The sequence below is a fragment of the Panulirus ornatus genome, chromosome 55, assembly GCF_036320965.1.
Source record: "Panulirus ornatus isolate Po-2019 chromosome 55, ASM3632096v1, whole genome shotgun sequence".
In the NCBI taxonomy this organism is placed as follows: domain Eukaryota; kingdom Metazoa; phylum Arthropoda; class Malacostraca; order Decapoda; family Palinuridae; genus Panulirus; species Panulirus ornatus.
This window is the reverse complement of record NC_092278.1, coordinates 22,615,026-22,641,537: the sequence shown is the minus strand read 5'-3', so window position 1 is coordinate 22,641,537 and position 26,512 is coordinate 22,615,026. Positions and strand designations below refer to the sequence as shown.

Below are 26,512 nucleotides of genomic sequence, written 5' to 3'. Positions count from 1 at the left end.
CACGATAAATTTTGGTGGCCTCCCCGACACCGCACGATAATCTTTGGTGGCCTGCCCGACACCGCACGATAAATTTTGGTGGCCTGCCCGACACCGCACAACAATCTTTGGTGGCCTGCCCGACACCGCACGATAATCTTTAGTGGCCTGCCCGACACCGCACGATAATCTTTGGTGGCCTGCCCGTCACCGCACGAGAATCTTTGGTGGCCTGCCCGTCACCGCACGATAATCTTTGGTGGCCTGCCCGTTACCGCACGCTAAACTTTGATGGCCTGCCCGACACCGCACGCTAATCTTTGGTGGCCTGCCCGACACCACACGATAATCTTTGGTGGCCTGCCCATCACCGCACGATAATCTTTGGTGGCCTGCCCGACACAGCACGCTAATCTTTGGTGGCCTGCCCGACACCGCACGCTAATCTTTGGTGGCCTGCCCGACACCGCACGATAATCTTTGGTGGCCTGCCCGACACCGCACGCTAATCTTTGGTGGCCTGCCCGACACCGCACGCTAATCTTTGGTGGCCTGCCCGACACCACACGCTGATCTTTGGTGGCCTGCCCGACACCACACGCTGATCTTTGGTGGCCTGCCCGACACCACACGCTGATCTTTGGTGGCCTACCCGACACCGTTACCCTAAACTTTAATGGCCTAATTTGATGCCAGATTTTACACTTCATTCTTCTACGAAATTACAACTAATCTAAATTATGATAAATGATGGTAATTAAGTTTTCCCATAATACCGAGAATTTACAGTATAATTTTGTTTCACGTTACGTACCTCAGGTAAACGCATGAACTACGTGAAATAAGGGAAAATATAGATATATGGCAGGAGAAAACATGCCACAGTGCGTACTCGATGCATCCTATCCACCGGAAAAAAGTTAACTAAATCTACATACGAACACACATTACTGGGATATGCCATGATATATCTTAATACATATTCGCACAAGTAAAGTATTTCACGATGAAAGCATTCGACCATACTCAACCCTACACGTAGATATTACATGAGGAAAGATTGTACATCTCTTTTTATCCAGTTCTACGAAACATCTCGCATACCAAGGTTAATCCAATCATGGAAGGTCGTATGCACCCACAGTTATTAAAAGGCTATTGACCGTTGAGCTGTCTTAAAGCCAAAACCTGTTTACGTGCAATGCAGTTGATGCTGTAAATATTATTTTCTAAGGTTCAAATCGTCTACAGAAGGAAGGATTCCTGAAACCTTTCAGTACAGCGTATTCGTTCATGAACATCGAACTCTGACATCTTCCCTAACCTAGGAGAGATTGGTCGTTATTACCCATTCAACCAGCTGCTGCTCAACTACTTATCACCCTAACTTTTCCTACAGTAGACGAGGTATTAGTTAAGAGTACAACCAAACATCTAACCTAACTTTTATTCTAACCTAACTTAAGAGACATTAGGTACTGGTTATCTAAACAACCAAATAATATCTACCCTTAACTTTTACCTTCCAATCTAACCTTGACTAGATTAGATATTAAGTAACTATAGCTAAGTTAGATGCCGTTCGTAAATTAGTTTGGTGAGGAACCACACAGTATATGAGCTAGGTCAGGAAGCTATAATATAGTTCGTTAGATCACAATGAAACCAAAAAATACGAGTTTTAGCATCCAAGGTGAAAAGTAGGAAGACGCGTTGATCATTGGTAAACTGTGTGTCAATGGGAAATTCTGAATAAATTATTTAAGACGATGGTACGACCCTTGTGTCCTGACCCTAAAAAAAAAAAATGGTCAAGACAATGGCTACGGGTCGTACAGTCGCGTTTCATTAAGGATTCTAGCCTAGCACCGTCCTTAAAAACACGAGGGATAGCCAGAGTCGGAAAATAATACGATCTATTTAAGATATCACAGCACGGGGGTCGAACCCTGGACTTCCCTAGTTCCATGGGAGAATATCAATGACCATGACGTCCCTAGAGGCCCATTACATCACACTAGTACCCAACCTTTTGCAATGGTGTCTGACTGACTAGCTTCTAGTTGCTTTTCCCGCCATTTCTGCACCGTTTTTATATGCAAATTAGAACGAAAGCCTGCAGTTACTGCACTCATTTTTTTTTTCTTCTTCAAAATACTAAGTTATGGGATGGACGAAACTTACAGCATATACTAAAACATCTTAATAACGCTGCGAATATCGGCCAGTGCGTTTCACACGACACTGGTCGGTAAAATAGACCAATATCGGCAACCTAATAAGACTTAACTAATCTTAGGGGACCTAAGGAAGATAAACCCAATCTAGGTTAAAATAAATTATCTAATTGCTTTCACTAAAACCAACACGTAGAGGCCATAATGACAGCAGAAAGTAACAGAAAAGATTACATTTAACATCAACTGTGAAGTTATCATTCATTACATATAAAAATCGGTCAAAATACCACTAAAACAGGATTTTCGGTCTTTAGCACATGATTAATACAATCCCCTTTCTCCAGTGATGTGAATACCTCTATATGGAAGATATAAAAGTTCTAAATGTAATATAACGAACTCTTTTTAAGATCTAGCATACAATTTCCAGTACACTACAGTTAAATTATCAATAGTTTTTCCACCGTTCTTATACTTCCTAGCGTTCTAAACCAATTAGCATGTTAAACTACTTATTTTCATACTATTTCAAATGTGTTTCGGGACTGGAATGTAGTAAGATGTCAATTACTTTAGAGAAATTCGAACAGGTATAATGCTTTTAGTGAAAACCAAAATTCATGGCATACAGGAACGTTATTATGTAAACTTTACGCACTATGATACTGTAAGACCTGTCCTGGCATCACCAAACGGCAGGGCGTAATAAAAAAAAAAAAAAGCGTATATTACTGAAATATACGCATCTTTAAAGTCACGATCGATGGAATTTGTGATTACATACGATGCCAATACCCAATGAATAAGTGTTCCACAAGATCTACTCTGAAATCACAATATTGTGAAACCACAACCGAACGAAAGGCAACGACAATTGGGTCGTTAAGTGAACGAGCGTCGTAATTACCGGGTGCGGGAGTTTCCCCGGCGATGACGTCACTGCACGCGGGCACGTCGCAGGGCTCGGCCGTGAGGGCGTCCACGAAGCACCAGGGGCCCTGGGCTCCGTCGGGGTTCCTGCAGTAGTTGTGGGCTCCGATGAGGCCCAGGTCAAAGTTCCTGGCCCGGGTGGACCGCCCTTGCAGGGAGTTGATTCTAGGATCGGTCCAGGAGAGGCAGGTTCGCCCTGAAGCGGACACGTCCGCCCGCCCGGAGTAGCTCGTACCGTCGCCATGGTAACATCCTAGTGATGACGACACAGCACATCACGTTAGCAAAATATATCTCAAATCTCTACAACACTTTATAACAATTGTGAAATAATCTGTAAGAGGGGGGAATTATAGATAACAGTGAGATAAGTAAATGGAGATGACGTACATAATGATAACTGATCAAATTAAATGATATTATGTCGGTCTACATCTTTCCATAAACCAGATTTTGAAAGTTAAGCAAAATTTTGAAAGTTCATCCAAATTTTGAGTTGATTTACAACGGTCCTGCATTGACAACTCACACTTGATGGCTTCTCATAGTCAAATATTTGAGAGTTATAACCTTCAACGTTGCTGTGAGTAAGTTGCCTCTCACGATGGCCATTCCACTGATTGTAACAACCAATTCAAAAAAAAAATTTAAAACAATAGACCCAGACATACCGTATATCCTCGCTGAGTGGGTAAGGCCAGGATCACTATATTGTTCAGCTGCCCGGCTGGGATTAATTAAATGCGCTATCCAGTCGTTAATTTCGTTTAACAACAACTGGGAGAACAATGAAGACATAAGAGAAGACAGATGTTAGATGTTAGTATCAGTGGCTAACGAGGAAAAAACATGGAGGTGTGTCGGTGTAAGATAACATCAGTGAGGCGTCCCGGCACTGAATGCTTCCCTGCCACACGCATGACTTAGTGTATTAAGAAATCCACTATGTGGCTCCCGGACCACAGTGTACTTCCTGCTGGTGTCAAGGAGAAAGATAAGGTCGACAATGAGCTTGATGAACATATCTTTGGGCAAAAAGTTCCTAGATAAACTCATAAAAATATTCCCGAGTAATGGCAGGACAGAGATGGTAGAAGGACAAATGCAATGGTCTAATGGTCTTTGGTAATGTCTGTATGTCTTCTCTTTTTGAGTCACAAAATGTACAGCGTGGGAAAGAGAGTCTGATAATCAAACACTTATTTTTCCTTAATGAGTCCATAAATAATTTGCTACACAGTTAATACTGGATAAGGTTAGGACAATATCTCAATAGCAATCCCATCAATTGTATTATTAAGTTAATCCTACAAATCACATTTTTTGTCTTCACGATTTTTTTTTCAGTTATTTTCAGCGTCATGAAATCTATGCAAGAACTAATTAGTCTGACAATAATTATTACAGGAACATAAATATGGTTTCATCTCAGTTCGCTCAGACCAAAGTCTGCCGACATAAGACACTATTAGTGTAATAAATTCTAAATCGATGTTTATACAAGTGTAGCAGAACTTCTGTAAAATCCAAACAGACAGACCCAGCATAAGAATCGGGTTAGATTTTATTAACGCTAGTAACATTACATATAATAATGAATCAGAACCTACAGTTCTCTTTACGAAAAACAAGCGAAGAAAAAATGATAATGTAAAAGGTGAAAAACTATTTTCATTTGGGGAGTTGGAATCTAAAGGATCGTTAAGCTTCAAAAAAGGAGATATAAGAGTTTTCTGTTGGCCACACCTGCGGGAGACGAGCACAATATATGGTCAATACATTAAGGAAGCTATGACGTCATAATTGTAAACATCACTCTTGCCATCTACATGGGCAAGTAATTTTTCCATATAAGTTCATAAACCTTCATTTTCACTCACATTCACAGAGGCTCCAATATAAATATCTATCATATATATATATATATATATATATATATATATATATATATATATATATATATATATATATATATATATATATATCCGTAAATGATTCTTTTTACCCAGTCAAATGTAAGTAAAATAACCCAAAGAGAAGCTTTGAAACATGAAAATATATCTTTCTTCCGTGTGTGTGTGTGTGTGTGTGTGTGTGTGCCACCTCTAGTGACGCTGACTGTGTGGCTGTTCAGTGAAGCGGTGGCTGAGCCTGGTTACGACTTACATAAGCACATGACCGTCCGTCCGTGCGCGGGGATGGCCTACCTTGACACAACAGACTCCCCCCCGCGCGCCACACCATCGTGACTTACGAGTTTGTGATGGTCAAGGACCACGGGTGTGCTGAACCATCCTCCTTGGTAGGCCTGAAGAAGGACGGTTTTACTGACCACTCCCCTACCCTTCCTGGCGCCCGTCAACATACTATATTCTAGGTGATAAACACAGCCTCTGAGGTGTCTTCATATTAGCCTTTAATGTGGTTAATACCTTATCACCGACTTGCCTATAAAGTATACAAATACCCATCCATAGATATGTATACTTATATATACATGCGCGATGAGACAGACATATGTATATATGTCTCGAAAAAGGTTTAAGCATCGTAATGACTTAATCTTTAACAATGATGGAAGGACCCCTGGGTATGAAGACCCGACCTTTGACCTAAACCAGGTCATCATACTCAAGTAGTCGTATATTTGTGTTCCTGGGTCGTGGTCCAGGGTCGTACCGTCGTGGTCCAGGGTCGTACCGTCGTGGTCCGTGGGGTCGTAATCTCTGGGGTGTAGGTGGTGCCTTCCCGACCCCCCAAGGTCAGCCCACGGGCCACCCTGGCCTTGGTTCCAAGGGCAGAAGGAAAGCTCGGGTTGGGTACGCCCTTATACCCACCCTCTCCTCCCACCATCCCCATGTTTTGCTAAGACTCAGTATACTAATGCCATCTTATGATACCGTCACCCTTACGGCTGTATGTGGTTTAGCATGGTGATGCCGTGATGATGGAACGAAGGGGTTTATAAATATATAAAATAAAACCTCACCCCCCCCGCATGAAAGATAAACCCTTATGAGACGAGAATAATAAAACTGCAAACTTCATCAACACGAAACTTCGGTTTTTTTGTCCCCAAATTTACATAAATCTCAAATATTCCATAAAATTCTCTGACCCAAGACAAAATCAACCTTATCCAAACCCATCCAATAAAAACCTCAGGGGGCAAAACCTCATGTAATAAAACCCCAAGTATCTATGACTACGTAGACCTAAAAACCACGAGATAAAACCTCAATACAACGACGTATAACAGACCAAAACCCCAGCTGGCCACATGAACCCACACCTGCCCACCACAAAATTCTCCCTAAGCCAAACACCAACTGATCATGGTCGCATAATAATATTACCAGAGGTTCTACATGAATAATGACCTAACCCATATCTGGCAAAACAAGAGTTGATGATCTACGATGTAAAAGTAGAAAATAAAGTGTATGACAACTTCAAGGGTAGGAAAACAAAATTGATCAGAAATAAAAACATGTTACAAAACTAAACACCCAATGTCTAAGGAAAATAATACCCAAAACCTATTCATATAAAACCTCGTTTCCGCTTTAGAAGGAATATCAGCAGATAATCAGAAATAATTACAGGAAAATGAACGGTACAAATTCGCCAGAGTATAGGTGAGGGAGAGACAAAGACGTGCGTCTCGTAATTGAAGGTCTGTGTCCCCCCTGGGAAGTCCCGTTTTCTTTCGTGTACTTACATTCCTCTCACGTTGGCTCATTCTCCCCCAAAATGCCAATTCTTTTTATTATTATTATTATTATTATTATTATTATTATTATCATTATTATTATCATTTATTATTATCGTTATTATTATCATTTAATATTATCATTATTATTATCATCATTATTATTATCATTTATTATTATCGTTATCATTATCATTTAATATTATTATTATTATTATTATTATTATCATATATTATGATTATCTTTTTATTTGTTTTCTGATTTTTTCCCTTACAGTTGACAGAGCCAGTCACAGGCAACTAACTGTCATGCCCAAAGCCAAGATCTAAGTGGAACATACAATAGTACAGACAGACGTACAAAAATAAGGCGAGAAAAAATAAACGATTTGAGTGTTTATGAAATGGAAAATCTGTCCAATGAATAAAGAGAGAGAGAGAGAGAGAGAGAGAGAGAGAGAGAGAGAGAGAGAGAGAGAGAGAGAGAGAGGTTGTGGACTTATGAGATGGTGAAATGTTCCAAAGTTTAGCAGTGCAGGGAAGGAAACAGACATCGCAACGGCCCGTCACCTGTGAGTTGTCAACGGCCACACAGCAATCAAGTAACGTAGTAGTGTGTCCCAGTATCCATTATGTGACGCAGGAGCTTGTACCAGTATCAATTATGTGACGTAGTAGCTTGTCCCAGTATCCATTATGTGACGCAGTAGCGCGTCCCAGTATCAATTATGTGACGCATTAGCTTGTCCCAGTATCCATTATGTGACGCAGTAGCTTGTCCCAGGACTACCAGCAGCTGTACACAATGGCGTTCCTCATCTCATGGACAATTCGCGCATGGAAACCTGGCCAAGTGAGGCGGCGTTCGAGGAGTCGGTCTGGCCTGCGGGTTCTTGGGCCAAGTTGGGCCAAGAAGTGGTGGGCTGATGACGCCCCCGCGCGGGTCCTGGTGGACTGCCAGGGTGGAATCCACGCAAGAGAGGCGGTGGCGAGATCGAAGGAAGATGATATTTCGGTGGAATTCCAGTGTTCTAAGAAAACGGTGTGTGTGTGTGTGTGTGTGGGGGGGGGGGGGGTGTATATTCCAGGGAGGTGGACGAGTGTGTGTGTGTGTGTGTGTGTGTGTGTGGTATTCCAGGGAGGTAGACGAATGAATGTAATGATGAGGAGGGAAGGGAGAGGCAGAGTGGGTGGGGGTTGGGGGAGCATTTCCTGAGGCCATCTTGCCCCCCGGGGGGTGGGTGTTGTTGTCCAACTGCCAATTTACATTCAGACGACGTGTCTCGACGCGCCGGCCATATACGCGACAGAGGAGAATAATGAGGAGGAAGATGAGGAGGAGAATGATGATGAGAAGGAAGATGAGGAGGAGAATGATGATGAGAAGGAAGATGAGGAGGAAGAGAATGATGATGAGGAGGAAGATGAGAAGAGAATGATGATGGGAAGGAAGATGAGGAGGAAGAGAATGATGATAAGGAGGAAGATGAGAAGAGAATGATGATGAGAAGGAAGATGAGGAGGAAGAGAATGATGATGAGGAGGAAGATGAGAAGAGAATGATGATGGGAAGGAAGATGAGGAGGAAGAGAATGATGATGAGGAGGAAGATGAGAAGAGAATGATGATGAGAAGGAAGATGAGGAGGAAGAGAATGATGATAAGGAGGAAGATGAGAAGAGAATGATGATGGGAAGGAAGATGAGGAGGAAGAGAATGATGATGAGGAGGAAGATGAGAAGAGAATGATGATGAGAAGGAAGATGAGGAGGAAGAGAATGATGATAAGGAGGAAGATGAGAAGAGAATGATGATGGGAAGGAAGATGAGGAGGAAGAGAATGATGATGAGGAGGAAGATGAGAAGAGAATGATGATGAGAAGGAAGATGAGGAGGAAGAGAATGATGATAAGGAGGAAGATGAGAAGAGAATGATGATGAGAAGGAAGATGAGGAGGAGAATGATGATGAGAAGGAAGATGAGAAGAGAATGATGATGAGAAGGAAGATGAGGAGGAAGAGAATGATGATAAGGAGGAAGATGAGAAGAGAATGATGATGAGAAGGAAGATGAGGAGGAAGAGAATGATGATGATGAGGAAGATGATGAGGAGGAGGTGGGGATGCCAAGGCCATGGGTGAGCAGAGCATGACAAAGGCTCAGGTTCAAGGCTGCACATCCTGGCTGACCTCGTATACCATAACACCGCCACCCACCCCAGCCCAGCCCACCCCAGCCCAGACGCGTCCCGAGCAAGCCTACGGCAACCACAGACATTCCCATCGAGCCACAGACGTCCCAAGCCACCCTTAGCAAGCCCATCGAGCCACAGACGTCCTAAGCCATCGTCAGGAGTGAAATGAGCGCCTCTCCTCTGCGTTGCACTCGCCTTAACCCGCCCTACCCGCTCAGTACACAACGTCAGAGTGAATCTCATTCAAGTGACCTGCATATCCTGTCGTGCGCTGTGACTCCACTCATTCTACACCAGTCGCAGCCGCACCTGCCCACCCGAGATACGTGCCTCCAGCGACGTAAGACTCCTCCCTCCCCCTCCCCCCCCCGGGGCTTTATTCTACCGTCATGAGACATGAACACCAGGTGGAGGGTGGAGGGCGCCATCATGCGAGGGTGTGGCAGCGAGAGGAACCTCCTGACGAGGCAAATCAAAGTCTCGAGTCTCGATGTTCACGGTTGGACGAGACGCAAGACCCCGCCCGCAGCAGGCCGCCGCCCTCTACCAACGACGGGAGGTCCAAGGGCTTCATCATCCCGTCCCTTCGTCTGGTGTGTGTGTGTGTGTGTGTGTGTGTGTGTTTCTCTTTGTTTCCCTATCTTTCTTACGCTTCGGGCGCTCCCTTTCGCTGTGGCTATCTTTTTTTTTTCTTTTTATCTTACTTCTCTTGCAATCTTGATTCTCTTACTCTCTCTCTCTCTCTCTCTCTCTCTCTCTCTCTCTCTCTCTCTCTCTCTCTCTCTCTCTCTCTCTCACACACACACACACACACACACTTATAATCATCTTTAACGAGTGTGTATCACTCATTCTCCCACGGTAGTGTGAGGTTCGCCTTGACCCTACAGTACATCACGGCAATGAGCGACACCGACTAACCTTATATCCTGATCCTGTCGCAGGGAATGTCTCATCGTAAGTCCTCGTCGGTAGGAACCCTCCGTCAGTACTCGTCGGTAGGAACCCTCCGTCAGTAGGAACCCTCCGTCAGAAGTCGTCGGTAGGAACACACACTCTCTACTTACCAACATTCTTGAGGCCGGCCTGACACACTAGGGCGCGCTTCTCCGTGCAGTCGGCGGCGCTGAAGAAGAAGAAGCCGCTGTCGTAGGTGCTGGAGGAGGAGGAGGACCTCGAGGAGGCCACCAAAGGGTAGGACTTCCTCAGGATGAGACACGAAGGAGACGACGACGGCGAGGGCGCCGCCCCTGAGCCAGAGGTGTTCCATCCTGCCACAGGAAGGAACAGGTCAAAAGGTTAAGATGGAGGCATTTAAGGCGTGTGTGTGTGTGTGTGTGTGTGTGTGTGTGTGTGTGTGTGTGTGTCTTGGAACGCCCCCGCCCACCATGAGGCCCTGGTGGTCATGAGGAAGCCCTCATGATCTACCTTAAAGCTACTGACTTGATCTGAAAGAGGCCATAGAGGTGTGCATCGTGAAGAAGAAGAAAAAAAAAAAGAAGAGTAAGGCGTGACTTGCTCACAACATCGAAGTTTCTAAACCAGTTCTGATGGTGTCGACAGCGAACGCGTCTTCGTGAGGTGCAAATATGAGGCAACGACGCACCTCAACAACAAGACCCACACAGAGCAAGTGGCTAAAGAGGAGACAAACCACGTCTTTCCTCATACCAAACCACAGCAGATAGACGGATAGAGAGGAGCGATGATGACTGGGTTAAATAAGGACAGAATCAAACAGTTTGAAGAAGTAGTTATGGAGGAAAGAGAGGGTTCATTAGATAGGGCCCCCGCGAGAGAGTGTGTGGGGGAACTCCCTCCCTCCGTACAGTACAACCAGATGACCAGCCACACCCACCTGGCCACCACTTGGCGTAGCGTAGGTTCTGACGCGTCGTCTGCCACGCCCAGAGTTTCAGGCCCCCCATGGACACGCCCCCGCCGTCCGTGTAGAAGGAGAGGTCGTCCAGCGACCCCGCCAGCAGCTCTGAGAGATACTCGTGCTCAGCCTGGGAGGAGGAAGGAGGAGGAGGGAGGATCAGTGATACATGACCTGGGAACGAAGTCGGTGACACGTGACCGGGGAGGGGACGAGTTAGTGACATGTGACCTGGGAGGGGAAGAGTCAGTGACTCGTGACCTGGGAAGGGACAACTCAATGACCCGTGACCCACCTGGGAGCGGATGGTGACCAATTCGCCGCCTCTCTCGCGACACATGTCCCTGGCGGCGTCGCGGGACACACGGTAGTTGTCCAGGACCAGGTAGCACGACTCCTGCCACCGCTGCCACGCCCTTTGCGGGCCTCCCGACACACGGCTGGGACACCGGTGCGTTGGCGCCCTCGTACACCTGCACAGGGAGGGAGGGAGGGAAGGGTTAAACTCATCATAAAGCTCGTAAGACGATGTGTTCACTCGATAGTGCCAATTACAGGTGATTACATACTGAACCACCTTCATGTAATTGCCTGTTTAAATCTAAAGTAAAAATGACCTGTTTTTAATTACGTTATTGAAGTTCGTGTTATGTATTTTGTGAGAACACCTCTTGAGAACACCCAGGCCTTAACCTGAGGGTCCTAGGCTCTGCTAGGACCCATGTGTGAACACTCAGGCCAAACCTGATGCTCCTAGGACCTGCTGAGAGGACCCCCTATGAGAACACTCATGATGGTCCTAGAACCAGCTAGGATAGTAGCCAGTCCTAACGTAGATGGACCTGGGATCTGCTAGGACGTATCCCAGGACCTCCTAGGACATCAGAGTGTCCTGGGACCTCGAAAACCTAATGGCTAGGGGAGGGGGACACACGTGACCTACCTGACGTTTAAGACGGCGTTCTTCGAGCGGCAGGAGGTGCAGGGGCTGAAGGAGCATTGCCTGAAGGAGGTGGAGCCCACAGGGCACCCCAGCTGGAGCACCGAGGTGGAGGCCCGGTCAGCCGGTACTACCTCCGTACCGGACTCATACCTGTGGGGTCCGTGAGGGTCAGGTCATACATATGTATACCTCAAAGTTATCCACGTATATACACTCAAAGCGTAATATATATACACTCAAACATAATACACAGACACACACACACAGACACACACACACACACACACACATATATATATATATATATATATATATATATATATATATATATATATATATATATATATATATATATATATATATATATATAACACTACGGGTGAAAATGGCCTGACTCTTTCTGGAAGCATGAGCGTAAACATGGACCATCTTGGTCGGCTCAGAACCACATTTTGGCTTCGAGTCACTCGTATATGTCGGATCATCATAACATAAACATGTCAACACAAAGCACAAAGGAAGAGATAGATACACACACACGCGTCGTGAAGCTTCTCAAATAAGCCAATCTCCAGGGAACGGATTTATGTAATACGCACACAAGGCGCACAAAGATAGCGGATATCCTCCTTCCTTGGTGTTCCAGGAAAAGGTTAAAAGCAAGTCTGGAAAGTTCACGGCTAAAAGAGACGCCCATCACTTCTATCAAGTTATTCAGCCGTGGAATATATATATATATATATATATATATATATATATATATATATATATATATATATATATATATATATATATATATGTTCATCACTGAGATAAAGCGGTATGCTGTACATTATCGTACGCATCGCGATGCGGCGGGATGAAGACATCGTACACCTCACGATACGATGGGATTAAGACATCGTACGTGGTTTAAGTAGTTACTGTACACCTCACAAGTATGAGGCAATCGTATATACATCATAAAGTTCTGAAGTACAGCGATTATCAGACATCACACAGGTACGATGCAACGAATGGCTATAATGCTCAGAGCGCAAACACATATTCTTTCTCATAAAGTTCAAAGAGAGACGCAGTAAAACTGCATATCACAAAAACATTTATGATCCACAAAAATATAAAGATCAAAGAAGTCATTGTTGTCAGTAGAGAACATGTAACCATACATCTCGCATGATAAAAAAAATGAATCATCGTAATCCCAAAACTGCTTTAGTTGGTTATCGTACGTAGCAGTTATCAACAAACTTTTCACAAGAGTAGGAAACTTAATTATCGTATGACTAATTAAGGTCTGGTGTTACCGTACGACGCACACTTATATAAGAATAACGCAACGTAAAACGTAAACAATAAACAGTACCACGTCATCATACATTATATATAATCAGCGAAGTAAATCTGGCTAGTACACAAAAGAATTAAATCACTTATGTTCACACTTCACTGATGTGCTACACAAAGAAACAGCAACGCTAACTATTTCCTTGTTAATTAAGTCAATCACCAACCTAGCAACAGTATACACATCATAACAAACAAACGCTTTATCTATGCCACGGAAAAGGACAATTCCATTATTCAGAATATGGCCACGGTAATGTGGCACAGCACAATGATCTTAAGACCGGAAAATGCATCTGCAAAACTACAATGGACACCGTACTTACTGTGCAGAGGCCATAACAGGATATGCCTACCACAGCAGGGTAAGTTATCTTAGGTAAATACATTTTAGGATGCTTGGTTATTTTAGGTAAACGCCTTTTAGTATGTTTGGCTGTTTTAGGTAAACGCCTTTTAGTATGTTTGGCTGTTTTAGGTAGACGCCTTTTAGTATGTTTGGCTGTTTTAGGTAGACGCCTTTTAGTATGTTTGGCTGTTTAAGTAAACACCCCTAACACTGTTTTAGGTATACACCTAGAATACTCTAATTATGAGCGCGATTTCTGTAAAAATTAAAAAAAAGCCTTTAAATATTCAGACTAGGTTCTTGAAAATATGTTATCTGGGTGCTTGAACATCATCAATAAGTATCAAAATTGTATAATAAACTGCTTGTTTATTGTGTACAGGTGCTTGCATGGTAATGCGATGCTTGAGTGATGTAAGAAGGTGCATGAATATCATAAATGAGTAATTGAATATTGTAACTGCTTTTAAATACTCTTACTAAACCCTCTACATAGTATTCCAAAGCATTTCAATACTTTAGGTACGCTCTTAAATAGTATCAATATGTACTTGAATACTGTAACAACTGCTTGGGTATCGTAAATACCAATAATGTAAATCTGTACTTCTAAAGCAATGGATAATCCTTAATGTCGAGTTTCCCCTCAAGGAGCTAGATAACTGAAACCAAAAATGCAAAAATCACTTTCAGACACGCCGGGTGTTTGATACACGAGAACTGAAACGTGCTTTCAGCTGGCAGCTTCTTATTCCTATGCAAAGGCAGACTAGCACATCATAACCTTGACAGAGTCAGTCTGATGCAACCTAACATTACCTAATGCATCCTAGGCCAACGCAATCCTAAGTACAGCCACCCCATTCTTACGTCTCCAAAGCTAACCTAACCTATCCAAAACTGGTGTTTCCCAAGCTAACCTAACTTCACTCAGCTTTACCCAAGCTAACTTATTGTATAACTAACCTCATATACAATAACCTATGCCTTTTAAGGCTTTTTAAGTCACCAGACATGAGGTAATACGTGTCATTCATACAGGCACCGACCATAATGGAAAGCCTTTTAATCCCGAACACCGACTGCTGCAAGTACAACCAGAGACTGTGTAAACAACGAGCCAGCGGCAGATGCGCCTCGCTGCGGGAGCCTAAGCAGGTATAACCCATCCCCAAGGTTGGTTGGACTGAGTGGCGGTGAGGAATGCATGAGTCAAGTTGAAGGACAGCGAGAGACGGAAGGCGTCATCAGCAGACAGTCATCCCTGTTGACACAGGACGACACAACACCAGTGTTTATGACGGCCCCCCAGCCCCTTCCACACACACACACACACACACACACACACACCACGCACTGAGTAAAACTACGTAGTGATGTCTTACGTGTTAACTGCTAGTCCCCCGACGTAAGGATGAGTAAGGGAGGCAAATGATGGCGTGATGTGGTTCGTCCAGGGTCTGGTGGCCTTTGTATATAATAACCACAGGTCAATGCTACAGTATTGCTCTCTCCTGAAATAACACCTAAACCTCACACATGGTCGGTGAAGCCTATCGCTCATGGCATTACAAGCAACGCGAAGGACTAACTAATTTATCGGCAATTTGAGGTATCCTGGTGATCGGGTTGTTACCGATATCATTAAAATGATTGTGGCAGCTCCTCAATGGCCTTGTGTACCGACTGCTGTAATTATCATGATCATTAAAACCTATTCGGCGTCAATCATAATTACTACCGGGTCCTGTTGCCTAGCCACTGGTGCTAATAATTCACTTAAGTGAGGCAAACCAAGTATTTGTGAACGCACCATTACGAGGTGTGGGATCGTCCCATTGGGATGTTCCATAGCCTAGTTACTTAAGTACTAGTAAAAAGTAAATTAGTGTACCGGATCCTAGCCATGTTAGTATTTTGAAATATGAATCAAAATGTATTTAACTGTGAACATTGTTTTAGATTCGTATCAAGATCTATGTATTTGGCTGATGATGTGACTGAGTTATGTAATCATTCTAATGACCAATGGCGTCTTACCATCAGAAGTGGCGACTACCAACACGTAAAACATAACTACCAGATTATGTAAATCGTAAGGACCAACAAATGCGATTCATTTACACAATGACATGCAAGTTCTTTTACAAGCGATGTAAACTGTAAAATCCTTGCCGAAGAATTATAAGATCTGCGAGCCCAAAACTGATAATACTCTACGTCACACATTTATCTTGTTGAGTTTATTTAATATCAACAAGGATCTCAATTCCTTATGTACTGGAGTCCTGCCTACATGTCTCGGCCGAGCATCTACATTTCGTCTCCCCTTAATGGAATCGAAGGCTTTTTCGCCTTAACTCTTCTTGCTTATCATCTCTCCAATCTTTCACTTTCCATCTAATTTCGTGTTGCTCCTCCTCCTCCTCCTTTGCTTCTGTTTTTAAAAAGGAAATTATTTCGCCTGCTGCTCTTATGACCTGTCTGCTTTGTGACCCAGCCCTCAACAAAACCTGGCGCTTCCCACAGTTTCTGCGTGCAGCCAGCTATACGAAGGTTGACCGTTATGTCACTTCTATCTTACCTCGCAAAGAACCGTGCAATTACTTCTCTTCCTATAACCTTGTTGAACACAAGTCGGGTCGACAAACTCAGTACTTCAAATCCATCCCTCTTCGTTCAAACTTGGAAACTCTTTTTGGTTCATGTCTTGTGATCTTCGATATCATACATAAAACTACGCATTTCGGGCATCAAACTTAAGGGAGAATAGAAAGGAAATGATTAAGAATCAAACGAGAGTGTAATTTCCTCAACTTTGAACCGGGAAGTAATATTCTAAGCTGACTGGCCCAAGGTAAAGCCAGAGCCACCAACCTGTGTGGAACTGTTTGACCAGGAGATCCCGTTTTCTATGAAGGTCAGGTTTACACAGCGGTGCATTATCTAAAGTTTGTCTTAAGAGTTTTGTTGATCCTTCACACGGCCTCCAAGGTCTCTTAAATATCTCAGAATCACTCGTGGGTATATCGTCAAGTCTGTCTCCACACACTACAGGTTGCTTAGAACCTACAAACACGAACATAGGATATCTATAAGTTGTTCAATAAACACAAAATGTAGCAACTTTTAATGAATTAGAATCTAAGCAGAGGCCATATCACCCTTAATCGTACTCTCCCCATGTCCATAACCTCCCTCCCCTCCAACATCCACCTCCCAAAAGACAGCACATATTGTCACTTGTATCACCACTTCCATGGCTACAATGAGTCGATACTGGTAGTCATAGATACACCTAATTCAGCCTAGCCTAGCCCTCGTCACCCTGACCTAGCCTATATCTACACTAGTTCGTTATAACTTATCCTAAACAGAGCAAATACAACAAAAATCACTACTACCTGCAATGTTCAAAGGTTAACATGAAATAACTGGTTTTGTTATGTAATACAGAGCCATACGTCGTTGAGAGAGAGGCATTAGATCACGACCTTGACCGGTTGTTCTCATACCTACAACGAAGAGTATATAACGAAGTGCGCGGATGTTGACTGCAACAGAAAACGGGGAGGAGGAGGAGGAGGAGGAGGAGGAGAAAAAGGAGCAGGATGTGGAGGGGGAAACTGTCGTAGTCATTGTTATCACGGGTGAAACTCATGCCATTGGCAACCCAGCCAGCACTCCCTCATGTTTCCTTGTTTGCCCATCCCGTCAGACAGTCCTGGCCCCCAGGGGAAGGCCTCACCTCTCACCAAATCCTCCCTCGCTCTTCCATCACCCAAGAGTCCTGCAGCGCCTTCCATTCCTCCAATCTTTAATCCTACATTGATGAACATCCTCCACCGCCTGTAACTTCCATCTCATCGCACACTACCCTATAATCCATGCTCTCCCATCACCGTCTATAATCGTATGTTCAATACCGTCCTAAGCGGTCTATAATCTACAAGACAAGAGTTTCATTACTGTCTATAAATTATTCAGTTGGTTTTCGTGACTGCCTATCATTTTTGAGCCTTGTTCTCCTCCATTGCCTATAATCTACGACCTTGTCTTAACCCACACGCTTTCCTAATTTCCATGTCAATAATTCGAATCTCCTTCCATACATCTTTCCCACCACAGGACTAACTTATGTCCTCATGAGCCTTCTGCAGCGCCCAGGACAACAGCCAAGTCCACAGGTCGGGACTACAGCTTATAACGTATCGTTAAACCGTGTGTTCGTCTATCTGGTGAAAGCCTGGTACCTTAAATGTAATCATGTAATCACCTACGTAAGTATGGTAATCATGTAATCACCTACGTAAGTATGGTAATCATGTAATCACCTACGTAAGTATGGTAATCATGTAATCACCTACGTAAGTATGGTAATCATGTAATCACCTACGTAAGTATGGTAATCATGTAATCACCTACGTAAGTATGGTAATCATGTAATCACCTACGTAAGTATGGTAATCATGTAATCACCTACGTAAGTATGGTAATCATGTAATCACCTACGTAAGTATGGTAATCATGTAATCACTTACGTAAGTATGGATACCATGAATGATATTCTCTTTTAACATCTTTTTTTTTATCAAATCATAAAATATTCATGTGATGTGAACTTGACGTACATACAGAGTCAATATTATCACCCGATACAACGAAGTCGAAAGCAAACGTTTCAATTCAGTTTGACGACCAGCCAATCACTGACCTTATTGATAGTATCTTTCTAATCCTTCTCTTCGCCCACTACACTCCCCAACAACAGCCCTTCCCCACTACATTCCCCCCTACAACATCAACCCCTCCCCCTCCAAAACTCCCCACCTCCCACCTCATCCCTTCCAACTGCGCACACCTGAACCAGGATCTTGCAATAGCTGGTAACCTCCCTTGTCACTTCCACGCCCTCTACGGCCAGACAGTGCAACTCATTTCCTCTCGTTTCGCCAATTACGGTCACAGTCTATCATCACTGCGAAGAACAGGTGACACGTTTTCTATTTTTTTCCAGCCAGCATTTACGTTTTCTTTTTTTATAGGCATCAGTACCCGAAATCTGTACACTCATAGTCAACAACAAAATTCCAATATTTTTTGTAATTTCAATCGAAAGACAATTAAATCATATTAATGTATTAATCACAAAAGCAAAGCCAAATGATATAACTGAATAAATAGATGAAATTTACGTGATGATACACTAACATTATCTCAACCCTTAAGTCCTTAGGTCGATTTTAGATCTTTAAGTAAAGTGGCCTAAGCCTCATGTGTTCTCTAACTACTGAACTACCTGATCATCTACTCCTTCCTTCTAGTACCACTGAACACGCCAAACCTGAAAGCCTGACGGAATATTTCAGTCCGCCCTCCCCGTACCTCGTTTTCTATCCACCCGTTATTATTATATTTTAGCTGGGCTCCCGGCGGGTCTAGCTTCGTGTCTTCCCAGAGGCAAGAGATCTTCGCTGGTGAATATGTACCTATCTCTCTCTCTAGTCTCCACCTGCTGTCTCTCTCTCTCCCTCAAGCACCCATCTCTCTCTCTCTCTCTCTCTCTCTCTCTCTCTCTCTCTCTCTCTCTCCACCAGCACTAACACTACCCTAACCCGTCCATAATACAAAGCGTGGTCTTAGTGCTATCTCTACAATCTCTCTCTCTCTCTCTCTCTCTCTCTCTCTCTCTCTCTCTCTCTCTCTCTCTCTCTCTCTCTCTCTCTCTCTCACCCTCCGTGAGGTACATGCCTCACTGACCTGGCCTGGGTAAACCCCCGCTCCACGCCCCGTGGTCTTGCTGAGTGAGATCTACCCCAGGGGTACATTCCTCTACCCTGGGGTAGAATACCTCACCTCCTGTCATCCATGTTGTGTTCCCTCCTCACCGCACGACACCGTTGCGGACGCTCGTCGTGTGAGATCACGTCACACGAAAGGCCGACCGCTCCACTGCAGTGTTCTGACGACAAAACAAGGGCAGAAAACGCGTATCGAATGGTCGTGTGGGCCATTGTTGTGTCCTACGCTCACACCACTGTTGGTGGTGTGGTCTGCTGGTAACAGCCAGCGTAACCACCTGTTAACAGTGGCAAGGTGTGTGTGTGTGTGTGTGTGTGTGTGTGTGTGTAAAATGCCGGTAGGGGACGCCAGCGTTACCAACTGTCACGCTCGCTGTCACATTTGGGGTGACACCCTCCACTCAAGGCCAGCGGGGAAGAGGCTCCCTCCATGTTAGGATGAGAGAGAGAGAGAGAGAGAGAGAGAGAGAGAGAGAGAACTAAGAACAGGCTTTGAATTATGGACCGATTAGGGTGGTGTAAGTGCTGGTGAGAGAGAGAGAGAGAGAGAGAGAGAGAGAGAGAGAGAGAGAGAGAGAGAGAGAGAGAGAGAGAACTAAGAACAGGCTTTGAATTATGGACCGATTAGGGTGGTGTAAGTGCTGGTGAGAGAGAGAGAGAGAGAGAGAGAGAGAGAGAGAGAGAGAGAGAGAGAGAGAGAGAGAGAGAGAGAGAGAGAGAGAGCGCATAAAGTAAAACTATGTTATTCACACTCCACCCACCCAAATCCGGCTCCCAAGCCTAGCCAGTACCCCCGTACCATCACAACATATCTAATCCATCTATCTACCTCTGCGCCCAGCCAGGGTCATATCTATCGATCTATCTGCTCAGCCAGGGTCATATCTATCCGTCTATCTATCTCTGAGCACAGACAGAGCATACCACCCTTGCGGCGTGCCCTGGGGCGGGTGACTGAGGCCCGCCCGCGACCAGTCATCCCGCAGGCACCTCCCTCCCCTCCCCCGCACCCTGGACGTCACCCTCCCCCCTCAATTCACAAACAAAAAACGGGAGCAGCCACGATTGGTATTCTGATCACGTGACCGACCCCCCCCCCTAAAGCACCCGTGTCCTCACTACCATTCACAAACAAAAAACGGGAGCGGCCGCCTTCGTATTGGGGTCACGTGACCCGCCACCCTACATCCGTGACGTCACCACCATTCAGAAACGAAAAACGGGAGCAGCCACGACAGAGCTGTGGTCACGTGACCCCCATCCCCCACACATCCGTGACGTCATAATCATTCGAAAGCGAAAACAATCAAAATAACACTACGCAAAATAATATAAAAACATATAAAAGTCATGATACTACTACTATTGCTAGAAAAACAATAAATAAACAAACAAATGAAATATACAACACGTCAGGCACAAGCTTAATCCTTTCAGGACGACGACTTTTGACCCAGACCGGCACGACCCCCTTAAGTATGACAGCGTGACCTTTGACCTGCTGAGCCTTTAGGTGAGGTCAGGCCATCGTAGTGAAGGGTCGTTACGACGTGCCCAGGGTGGTTGACCTCAATAATTAAGGAGTCCTTATGGCCTGAACTGGTGTCGTCTGCTGCAGCGGGCGGCGTCGGACGATCAGCTGATGAGCAGCGCGGGAAGATCAAGGTCGCCGACGCCGCCGCTAGGGGGACGAGCTCTGACGTCACCACCTGCGCCATCTTGGAATGTCAACCGCTCTGGCTTTTGTTTTTATAGCATTATCTGATATTTGAAGCGCCTCCTAGATGCTCCCTTTTCAACTCTGAACTTTGAGGGGATGTTCCTCGATCCTCACTAACCTGGTAACTCGATTTTGTGCAAAAAAAAACAAAAAACAAATGCCTACTGTGTGTACATCTGTACGTGCGTATGTGTTTGGAATACAAGGGAGAATTTCAATCCTGCGCTGCCATGTTTTGATTTAATTCCGTAGTCATTTCTTTATTCTTATTACTAAATCTACTATGACCTCTGAGGGGTCAGGTCAAAGGTAATGCCGACACACCTATGGGGTCTCACCGTGCGTGCTCTCTGGATTAAGAATCTAATCTCACCTTCCAACCTCTCTCTCTCTCTCTCTCTCTCTCTCTCTCTCTCTCTCTCTCTCTCTCTCTCTCTCTCTCCAGGCGTAAAACTATTTCACGGCCAATAATCCCTTCCCTTGCAAATGTCTCCCTTACCTCGGGTACGGTAGTGTGTGTGTGTGTGTGTGTGTGTGTGTGTGTGTGTGTGTGTGTGTGTATGCGTGTGTGTGTGTGTGTGTGTGTGTTCTGCTAAACCTCCTCTAGCAGATCTGTGTGTGTCCTGGACTCAGGTGACGAAATGGGTGATAGACACAGAAAGGGATACACGTCCATGGATAGATAGGTAGATAGATAGTAGATATGAAGCAGGCAGTACAATGGAGCCAGCACGAGGGCCGGGGGGGGGGGGGGGGGGGCAAACACCATACCTGGCCTGCCTGACCCCGCGCCAGCTGCAGAGGGAGGGGGGAGGCTCCTCCCGCTGGAGGGAGGGGGGAGGCTCCTCACGCTGGAGGGGGGAGGAGGGAATGTCCTGGAGGGGAGGGGAGGGGGGAGGGGAGGTTAGGTATAGAGTGGTGGTGGGGGAAGGGAGGAGAGAGGAGGAGGTTGAGGTTCAACGACAGATAGGACCAACAATGTCATGTGTGTGTGTGTGTGTGTCTCCCCTCCCCCGCGCGCGCGCGCGACACTCCCAACGTTTTTATGTTCCGCAAAATATTTGGCGTCCAGGATGCCCTTGTCATCTGTCCTTTCTAGAATGACTTGGCGTCGTGATCAAGTGCTCCGTGATTACATGATCCCTCTCCTCTGCCTCGTTAGGGAAATTTGCCACGAATAATATAATTCTGGATGAAAGGCAATATATATATATATATATATATATATATATATATATATATATATATATATATATATATATATATATATATATATATGCATTTGAACGTTAGAAGCGATAATAGTAGATTACGATGGCAAGTCGACGTTCCGTTAATGTTTCCACTCTTTGTTTACAGCGAGGTGGGGAAGTCGACGTTCCATCTGATGCCGATGGTCGACTCGTTAAATGGTAATGACCTACTTAACGATAGAATTACCACTCTTGGTTCATAGCGAGGTGGGGAAGTCGACGTTCCACCTGATGCCGATGGTCGACTCGTTAAATGGTAATGACCTACTTAGCGATATGCAATTACTTACACGGCAATGACCAGGATATCATCAAAACTATCAACTGTGACATTATCGAAGAGATAAAAGGTGTCTGTCTGTCTGTGTGTTTATAATAACTACATTTATCACAGGCTGTCGGAGGGAGAGAGAGAGAGATAAGAATAAGTAAATAAGAATAAGCAAATATGAACGGGGGGAAAAATTCGCAAGATATTACAAATATATTGTGAGCGGGTGTGGACTGTCCACCTAGCGGAGACTTCGCTAAACGGCAATGAATTCAAATGCCTTATACTTGATCCTACTAACTTATACTGCATTCACAAGTAAACAATATAATTCAATTCATATAATAACTCAGGATTCCTCATATATGGTATAATATAATACGAAAATGGATTAATAAAGACAAGACACGCATTTAGATGTGTTCACCGCTCGTACAACAGACGAAGAACAGCGAATGTTCGAGCGTCAAGTGTGGTTCCCCGGGCGGCCACCAGGGGCCCCGTTGCCTGGGGCCCCCGTTGCCTGGGGCCCGCCAACACATACCGTAATGCACTTGACCGTCACCAGGTGCGTGAGGCGCAGGTGCGCTACTGTAGCACTATATGTCCACGCTCCGTCCACTGTGGCCTGGGGTCAAGCGGAACGTATGACGTAATCCGATATAACAAATTACGCCGAGCAAACATAACACACACACACACACACACACACACACACACACATATCCGCATGGCGGGATCTTACCTTCTCAAAGCTTACCTTTCCTGGAAGCTTTCAGTGCCGCTAAAGCTGGGGAAGGTGTGTAGGGGGGGGGGGGGTTGAATCTTCCGCACGGATGAGGCATTACGAAAGACCAGGAGGAGGAGGGGGGGAGGGGGGAGGGGAGGGGGGAGGAGGATGAAGGATGTGGTGGTGTGGGGGAAGGGGAGGGGGGGGGGTGTTACCCTAAGGTGGGGCCCAAGTTCAAGGTCCTGAACGCGTCTTCATCTGACCTCCCCCCCTCCCTCCCTCCCCCCCCACCCCAGCCGTATATAATGACCCTCCCTCCCTCCTCCCAACGACCCCAACCAGGCCTTAGTACAACCTCCCCCAACCCCCCCTTCCCTCTGTTGCCCTGTACTGCCTCGTCTTAGAACAGCGGAGAATCTCGCCCTTACAGACACCCCCTCCCCCTCGAACAGGGCCTCTGTTACCTGTTGTGAGGTCTTTGGTTTACTTGCTGTCGGGTCTGTTGGTCCTCTGTTACCTCCTGTTGCAGTTCTGTTACTGGTTGTAGGTATTCCGTTACCTGTTGTAGGTATTCCATTACCAGTTGCAGGTTGCGCGTTACCTGTGATGCGGTCTTCTGTTATCTGTTGTACGTCTCCCATTACCCGTTGCCGGTTTTCCATGACCCGTTGCCGGTTTTCCATGACCCGTTGCCGGTTTTCCATGACCCGTTGCCGGTTTTCCATTACCCGTTGCAGGTTTTCCATTACCCGTTGCCGGTTTTCAATTACCCGTTTCTGGTTTTCCATTACCCGTTGCCGGTTTTCCATTATCCGTTGCTGCTTTTCCATTATCCGTTGCCGGTTTTCCATGACCCGTTGCCGGTTTTCCATGATCCGTTGCTGGTCCTCTGTTACCTAATCCTAACTATTTATTATCTGTTATCGGTCATCTGTTATCTGTTTGCCTGGTCCGGGCAGCGTATTCTGGGCTCAAATTACTGGATCATCCAATGTACACTGAGCCGAAATCGTTGCATCAAACGCTATATTTAGAGAGGAAATGATTGGATCACCCACAACAATTTACGCCAATAATTTTGCACGTTGTAAAATGTTATTATTTCTGACCATGGCAGAACTCTTGACCGAAATTGTTGCATCGTAAAAAAAAAAATTCGACTCAAAACTAAAGGATAAATGAATTTCTTCACATTTTCTTTTTTAACAAATAACCTCAGGGAAATATATTCAGGCTTAGCTAATCCATCGATTAATCCTTAAAATTAATCCGGGTGATTAAACCTCAGCCCATTAATCCCTGGATTATGGTCATTAAACCTGTAATTATGATACGTTGCGCATGACAATGTGACCCTCACGTACGATGGCCTGCCCTTGCACGTATGTGACCCCCTGAAGGTCAGGTCGAAGGTCATACCGTCGTGCTCAAGGCCCCGTCCTGACGTCACTATGGGCTGCGAACAACGTGGTTAAGGGTCGTGACCTTATACGCCCCTGGCGGTCGAACCATCGCACTTACAATGCAAATGAGCCGGAACTCCCCTCTGAAGATACGCACTCAAAACACTGGCAAACATACGCATTATACGCTCAACACAGCGTCATGTAACTGCTGCCAATACTGCGTCTGAACACCAGAAATTATGGAGATATAATCATGATCAAATAATTCTACGTGTAGTTATCCCATGTGACGCCCGTCACAAATAATTCTACGTGTAGTTATCCCATGTGACGCCCGTCACAAATAATTCTACGTGTAGTTATCCCATGTGACTCTCGTCACACCATGACGGGCTCTTTTCACTACACAAATCTTAGGTTAAGACAATGACAATTTGTTTGACCTAGTACAAGTGTGAGGTATAATCCCCTCCCCCCACCTCAATAACCCCCCCCCCAATACACAACCTCAGATGTATATACCGTAATGTATATATAATGTTATTTGTAGCTGAACAAAACTCGATCGTTTTCTACCCATCTGTTGTATCAAAGAAAACGTTTAAAAAAAAAGTAGATGAGCCGAGTAGATGAGTCATTAACATCTACATGTCTATCTGTTTAAAAAGTGGATGAGACATAACCATCTATCTATCTACTTGTCTATTTCTCTCACTATACAGAACATCAAACACTCTACACATCTATCAGAACCACGCCGTTTCCCGCAATCAAAGCAGGGCGCCACTCACACCACAGGTGGTTCTTCTTTGTTGGGGGCCCAACTTACCCTTCGAATCCCAGCTGGTTGCAGACCATGCGTCCAAGCTGCTGGGACCAGCCACGGCCCTCTACGTAGGCCCACTTGTCCCCGAAGCGGACCTGCAGCTGGCCCGCCCACGGACCACGCCCATGGGCCAGCCTCAGCTTCTGGCCGGAGTCGGGCGCGCCCACGCTCACGTCTGGAAGGGGAGGAAACAAGCAGGAAGGTGACGAAGATGGTTCCAAGATGGCGACTGTGTGTGTGTGTGTGTGTGTGTGTGTGTGTGTGTATCTGCCTGTGTGTGTGTGTGTGTGTGTGTATGTGTGTGTGTGTATCTGCCTGTGTGTGTGTGTGTGTGTGTGTGTGTGTGTGTGTGTGTGTGTGTGTATCTGCCTGTGTTGTGTGTGTGTGTGTGTGTGTGTCTGCCTGTGTGTGTGTGTGTGTGTGTGTGTGAACAAACACACACAAAAGAACACTGAACAAATTGTTCACCTTCACCACTTAATCCGAAACAATGATGAACAAATAGATTGTCTGGATATAATGTTTTAAATGACATAAGTTTAGCCAATGAAACATTCTACAATATCAAATACACTGGAAATATAACAAATACATTAATTGCTAACAAATACTTGTTCAAGTGTCAACACCTTTAAGTGAAGAGCTAATTCATGAAGAGAACGTACATAATTGGCATGATAATTCCGGTCAGGATGGTCCGTGTTGTGCCTGTGTGCATGATCACACGGACCATACATACATGCAATAACATTGGGCATGGTCTGCGAATCAGGTTAATCACTTGATATTCTCCTAATGGTAGTCATAACTTGACGCTCAACGCCCTAATAACCCAAGCAGTTCATGTCATTCAAACCTAATAACCAAACAACCAATTTAAGCCACGAGTATAATAAATACGTAAATAACGCCATCAATTATTGATAAAACTTAAAATTAGTGGAATATTGCACGGCGTCAGACACCGGCGGCGGAATACACAGAACCCTGA

General features: G+C 45.0%; 1 protein-coding gene across 2 annotated transcripts in view; it reads right to left on the bottom strand.

The window, feature by feature from the left end:
• LOC139765554 (uncharacterized) overlaps positions 1–26,512 on the bottom strand; it is an 85,300-nt gene that overhangs the window by 15,422 nt on the left and 43,366 nt on the right. Inside the window, exons 3-8 of one of the 2 annotated variants that reach the window (XM_071693103.1) lie at positions 25,525–25,696; positions 11,819–11,968; positions 11,171–11,348; positions 10,855–11,005; positions 10,064–10,267; positions 3,067–3,342 (exon numbers count right to left, since the gene is read on the bottom strand). In XM_071693103.1, coding sequence (XP_071549204.1) covers positions 3,067–3,342; positions 10,064–10,267; positions 10,855–11,005; positions 11,171–11,348; positions 11,819–11,968; positions 25,525–25,696 — 1,131 coding nt within the window. The remainder of the gene's footprint in view (positions 1–3,066; positions 3,343–10,063; positions 10,268–10,854; positions 11,006–11,170; positions 11,349–11,818; positions 11,969–25,524; positions 25,697–26,512) is intronic. The other variant, XM_071693104.1, reaches the window with a different exon arrangement.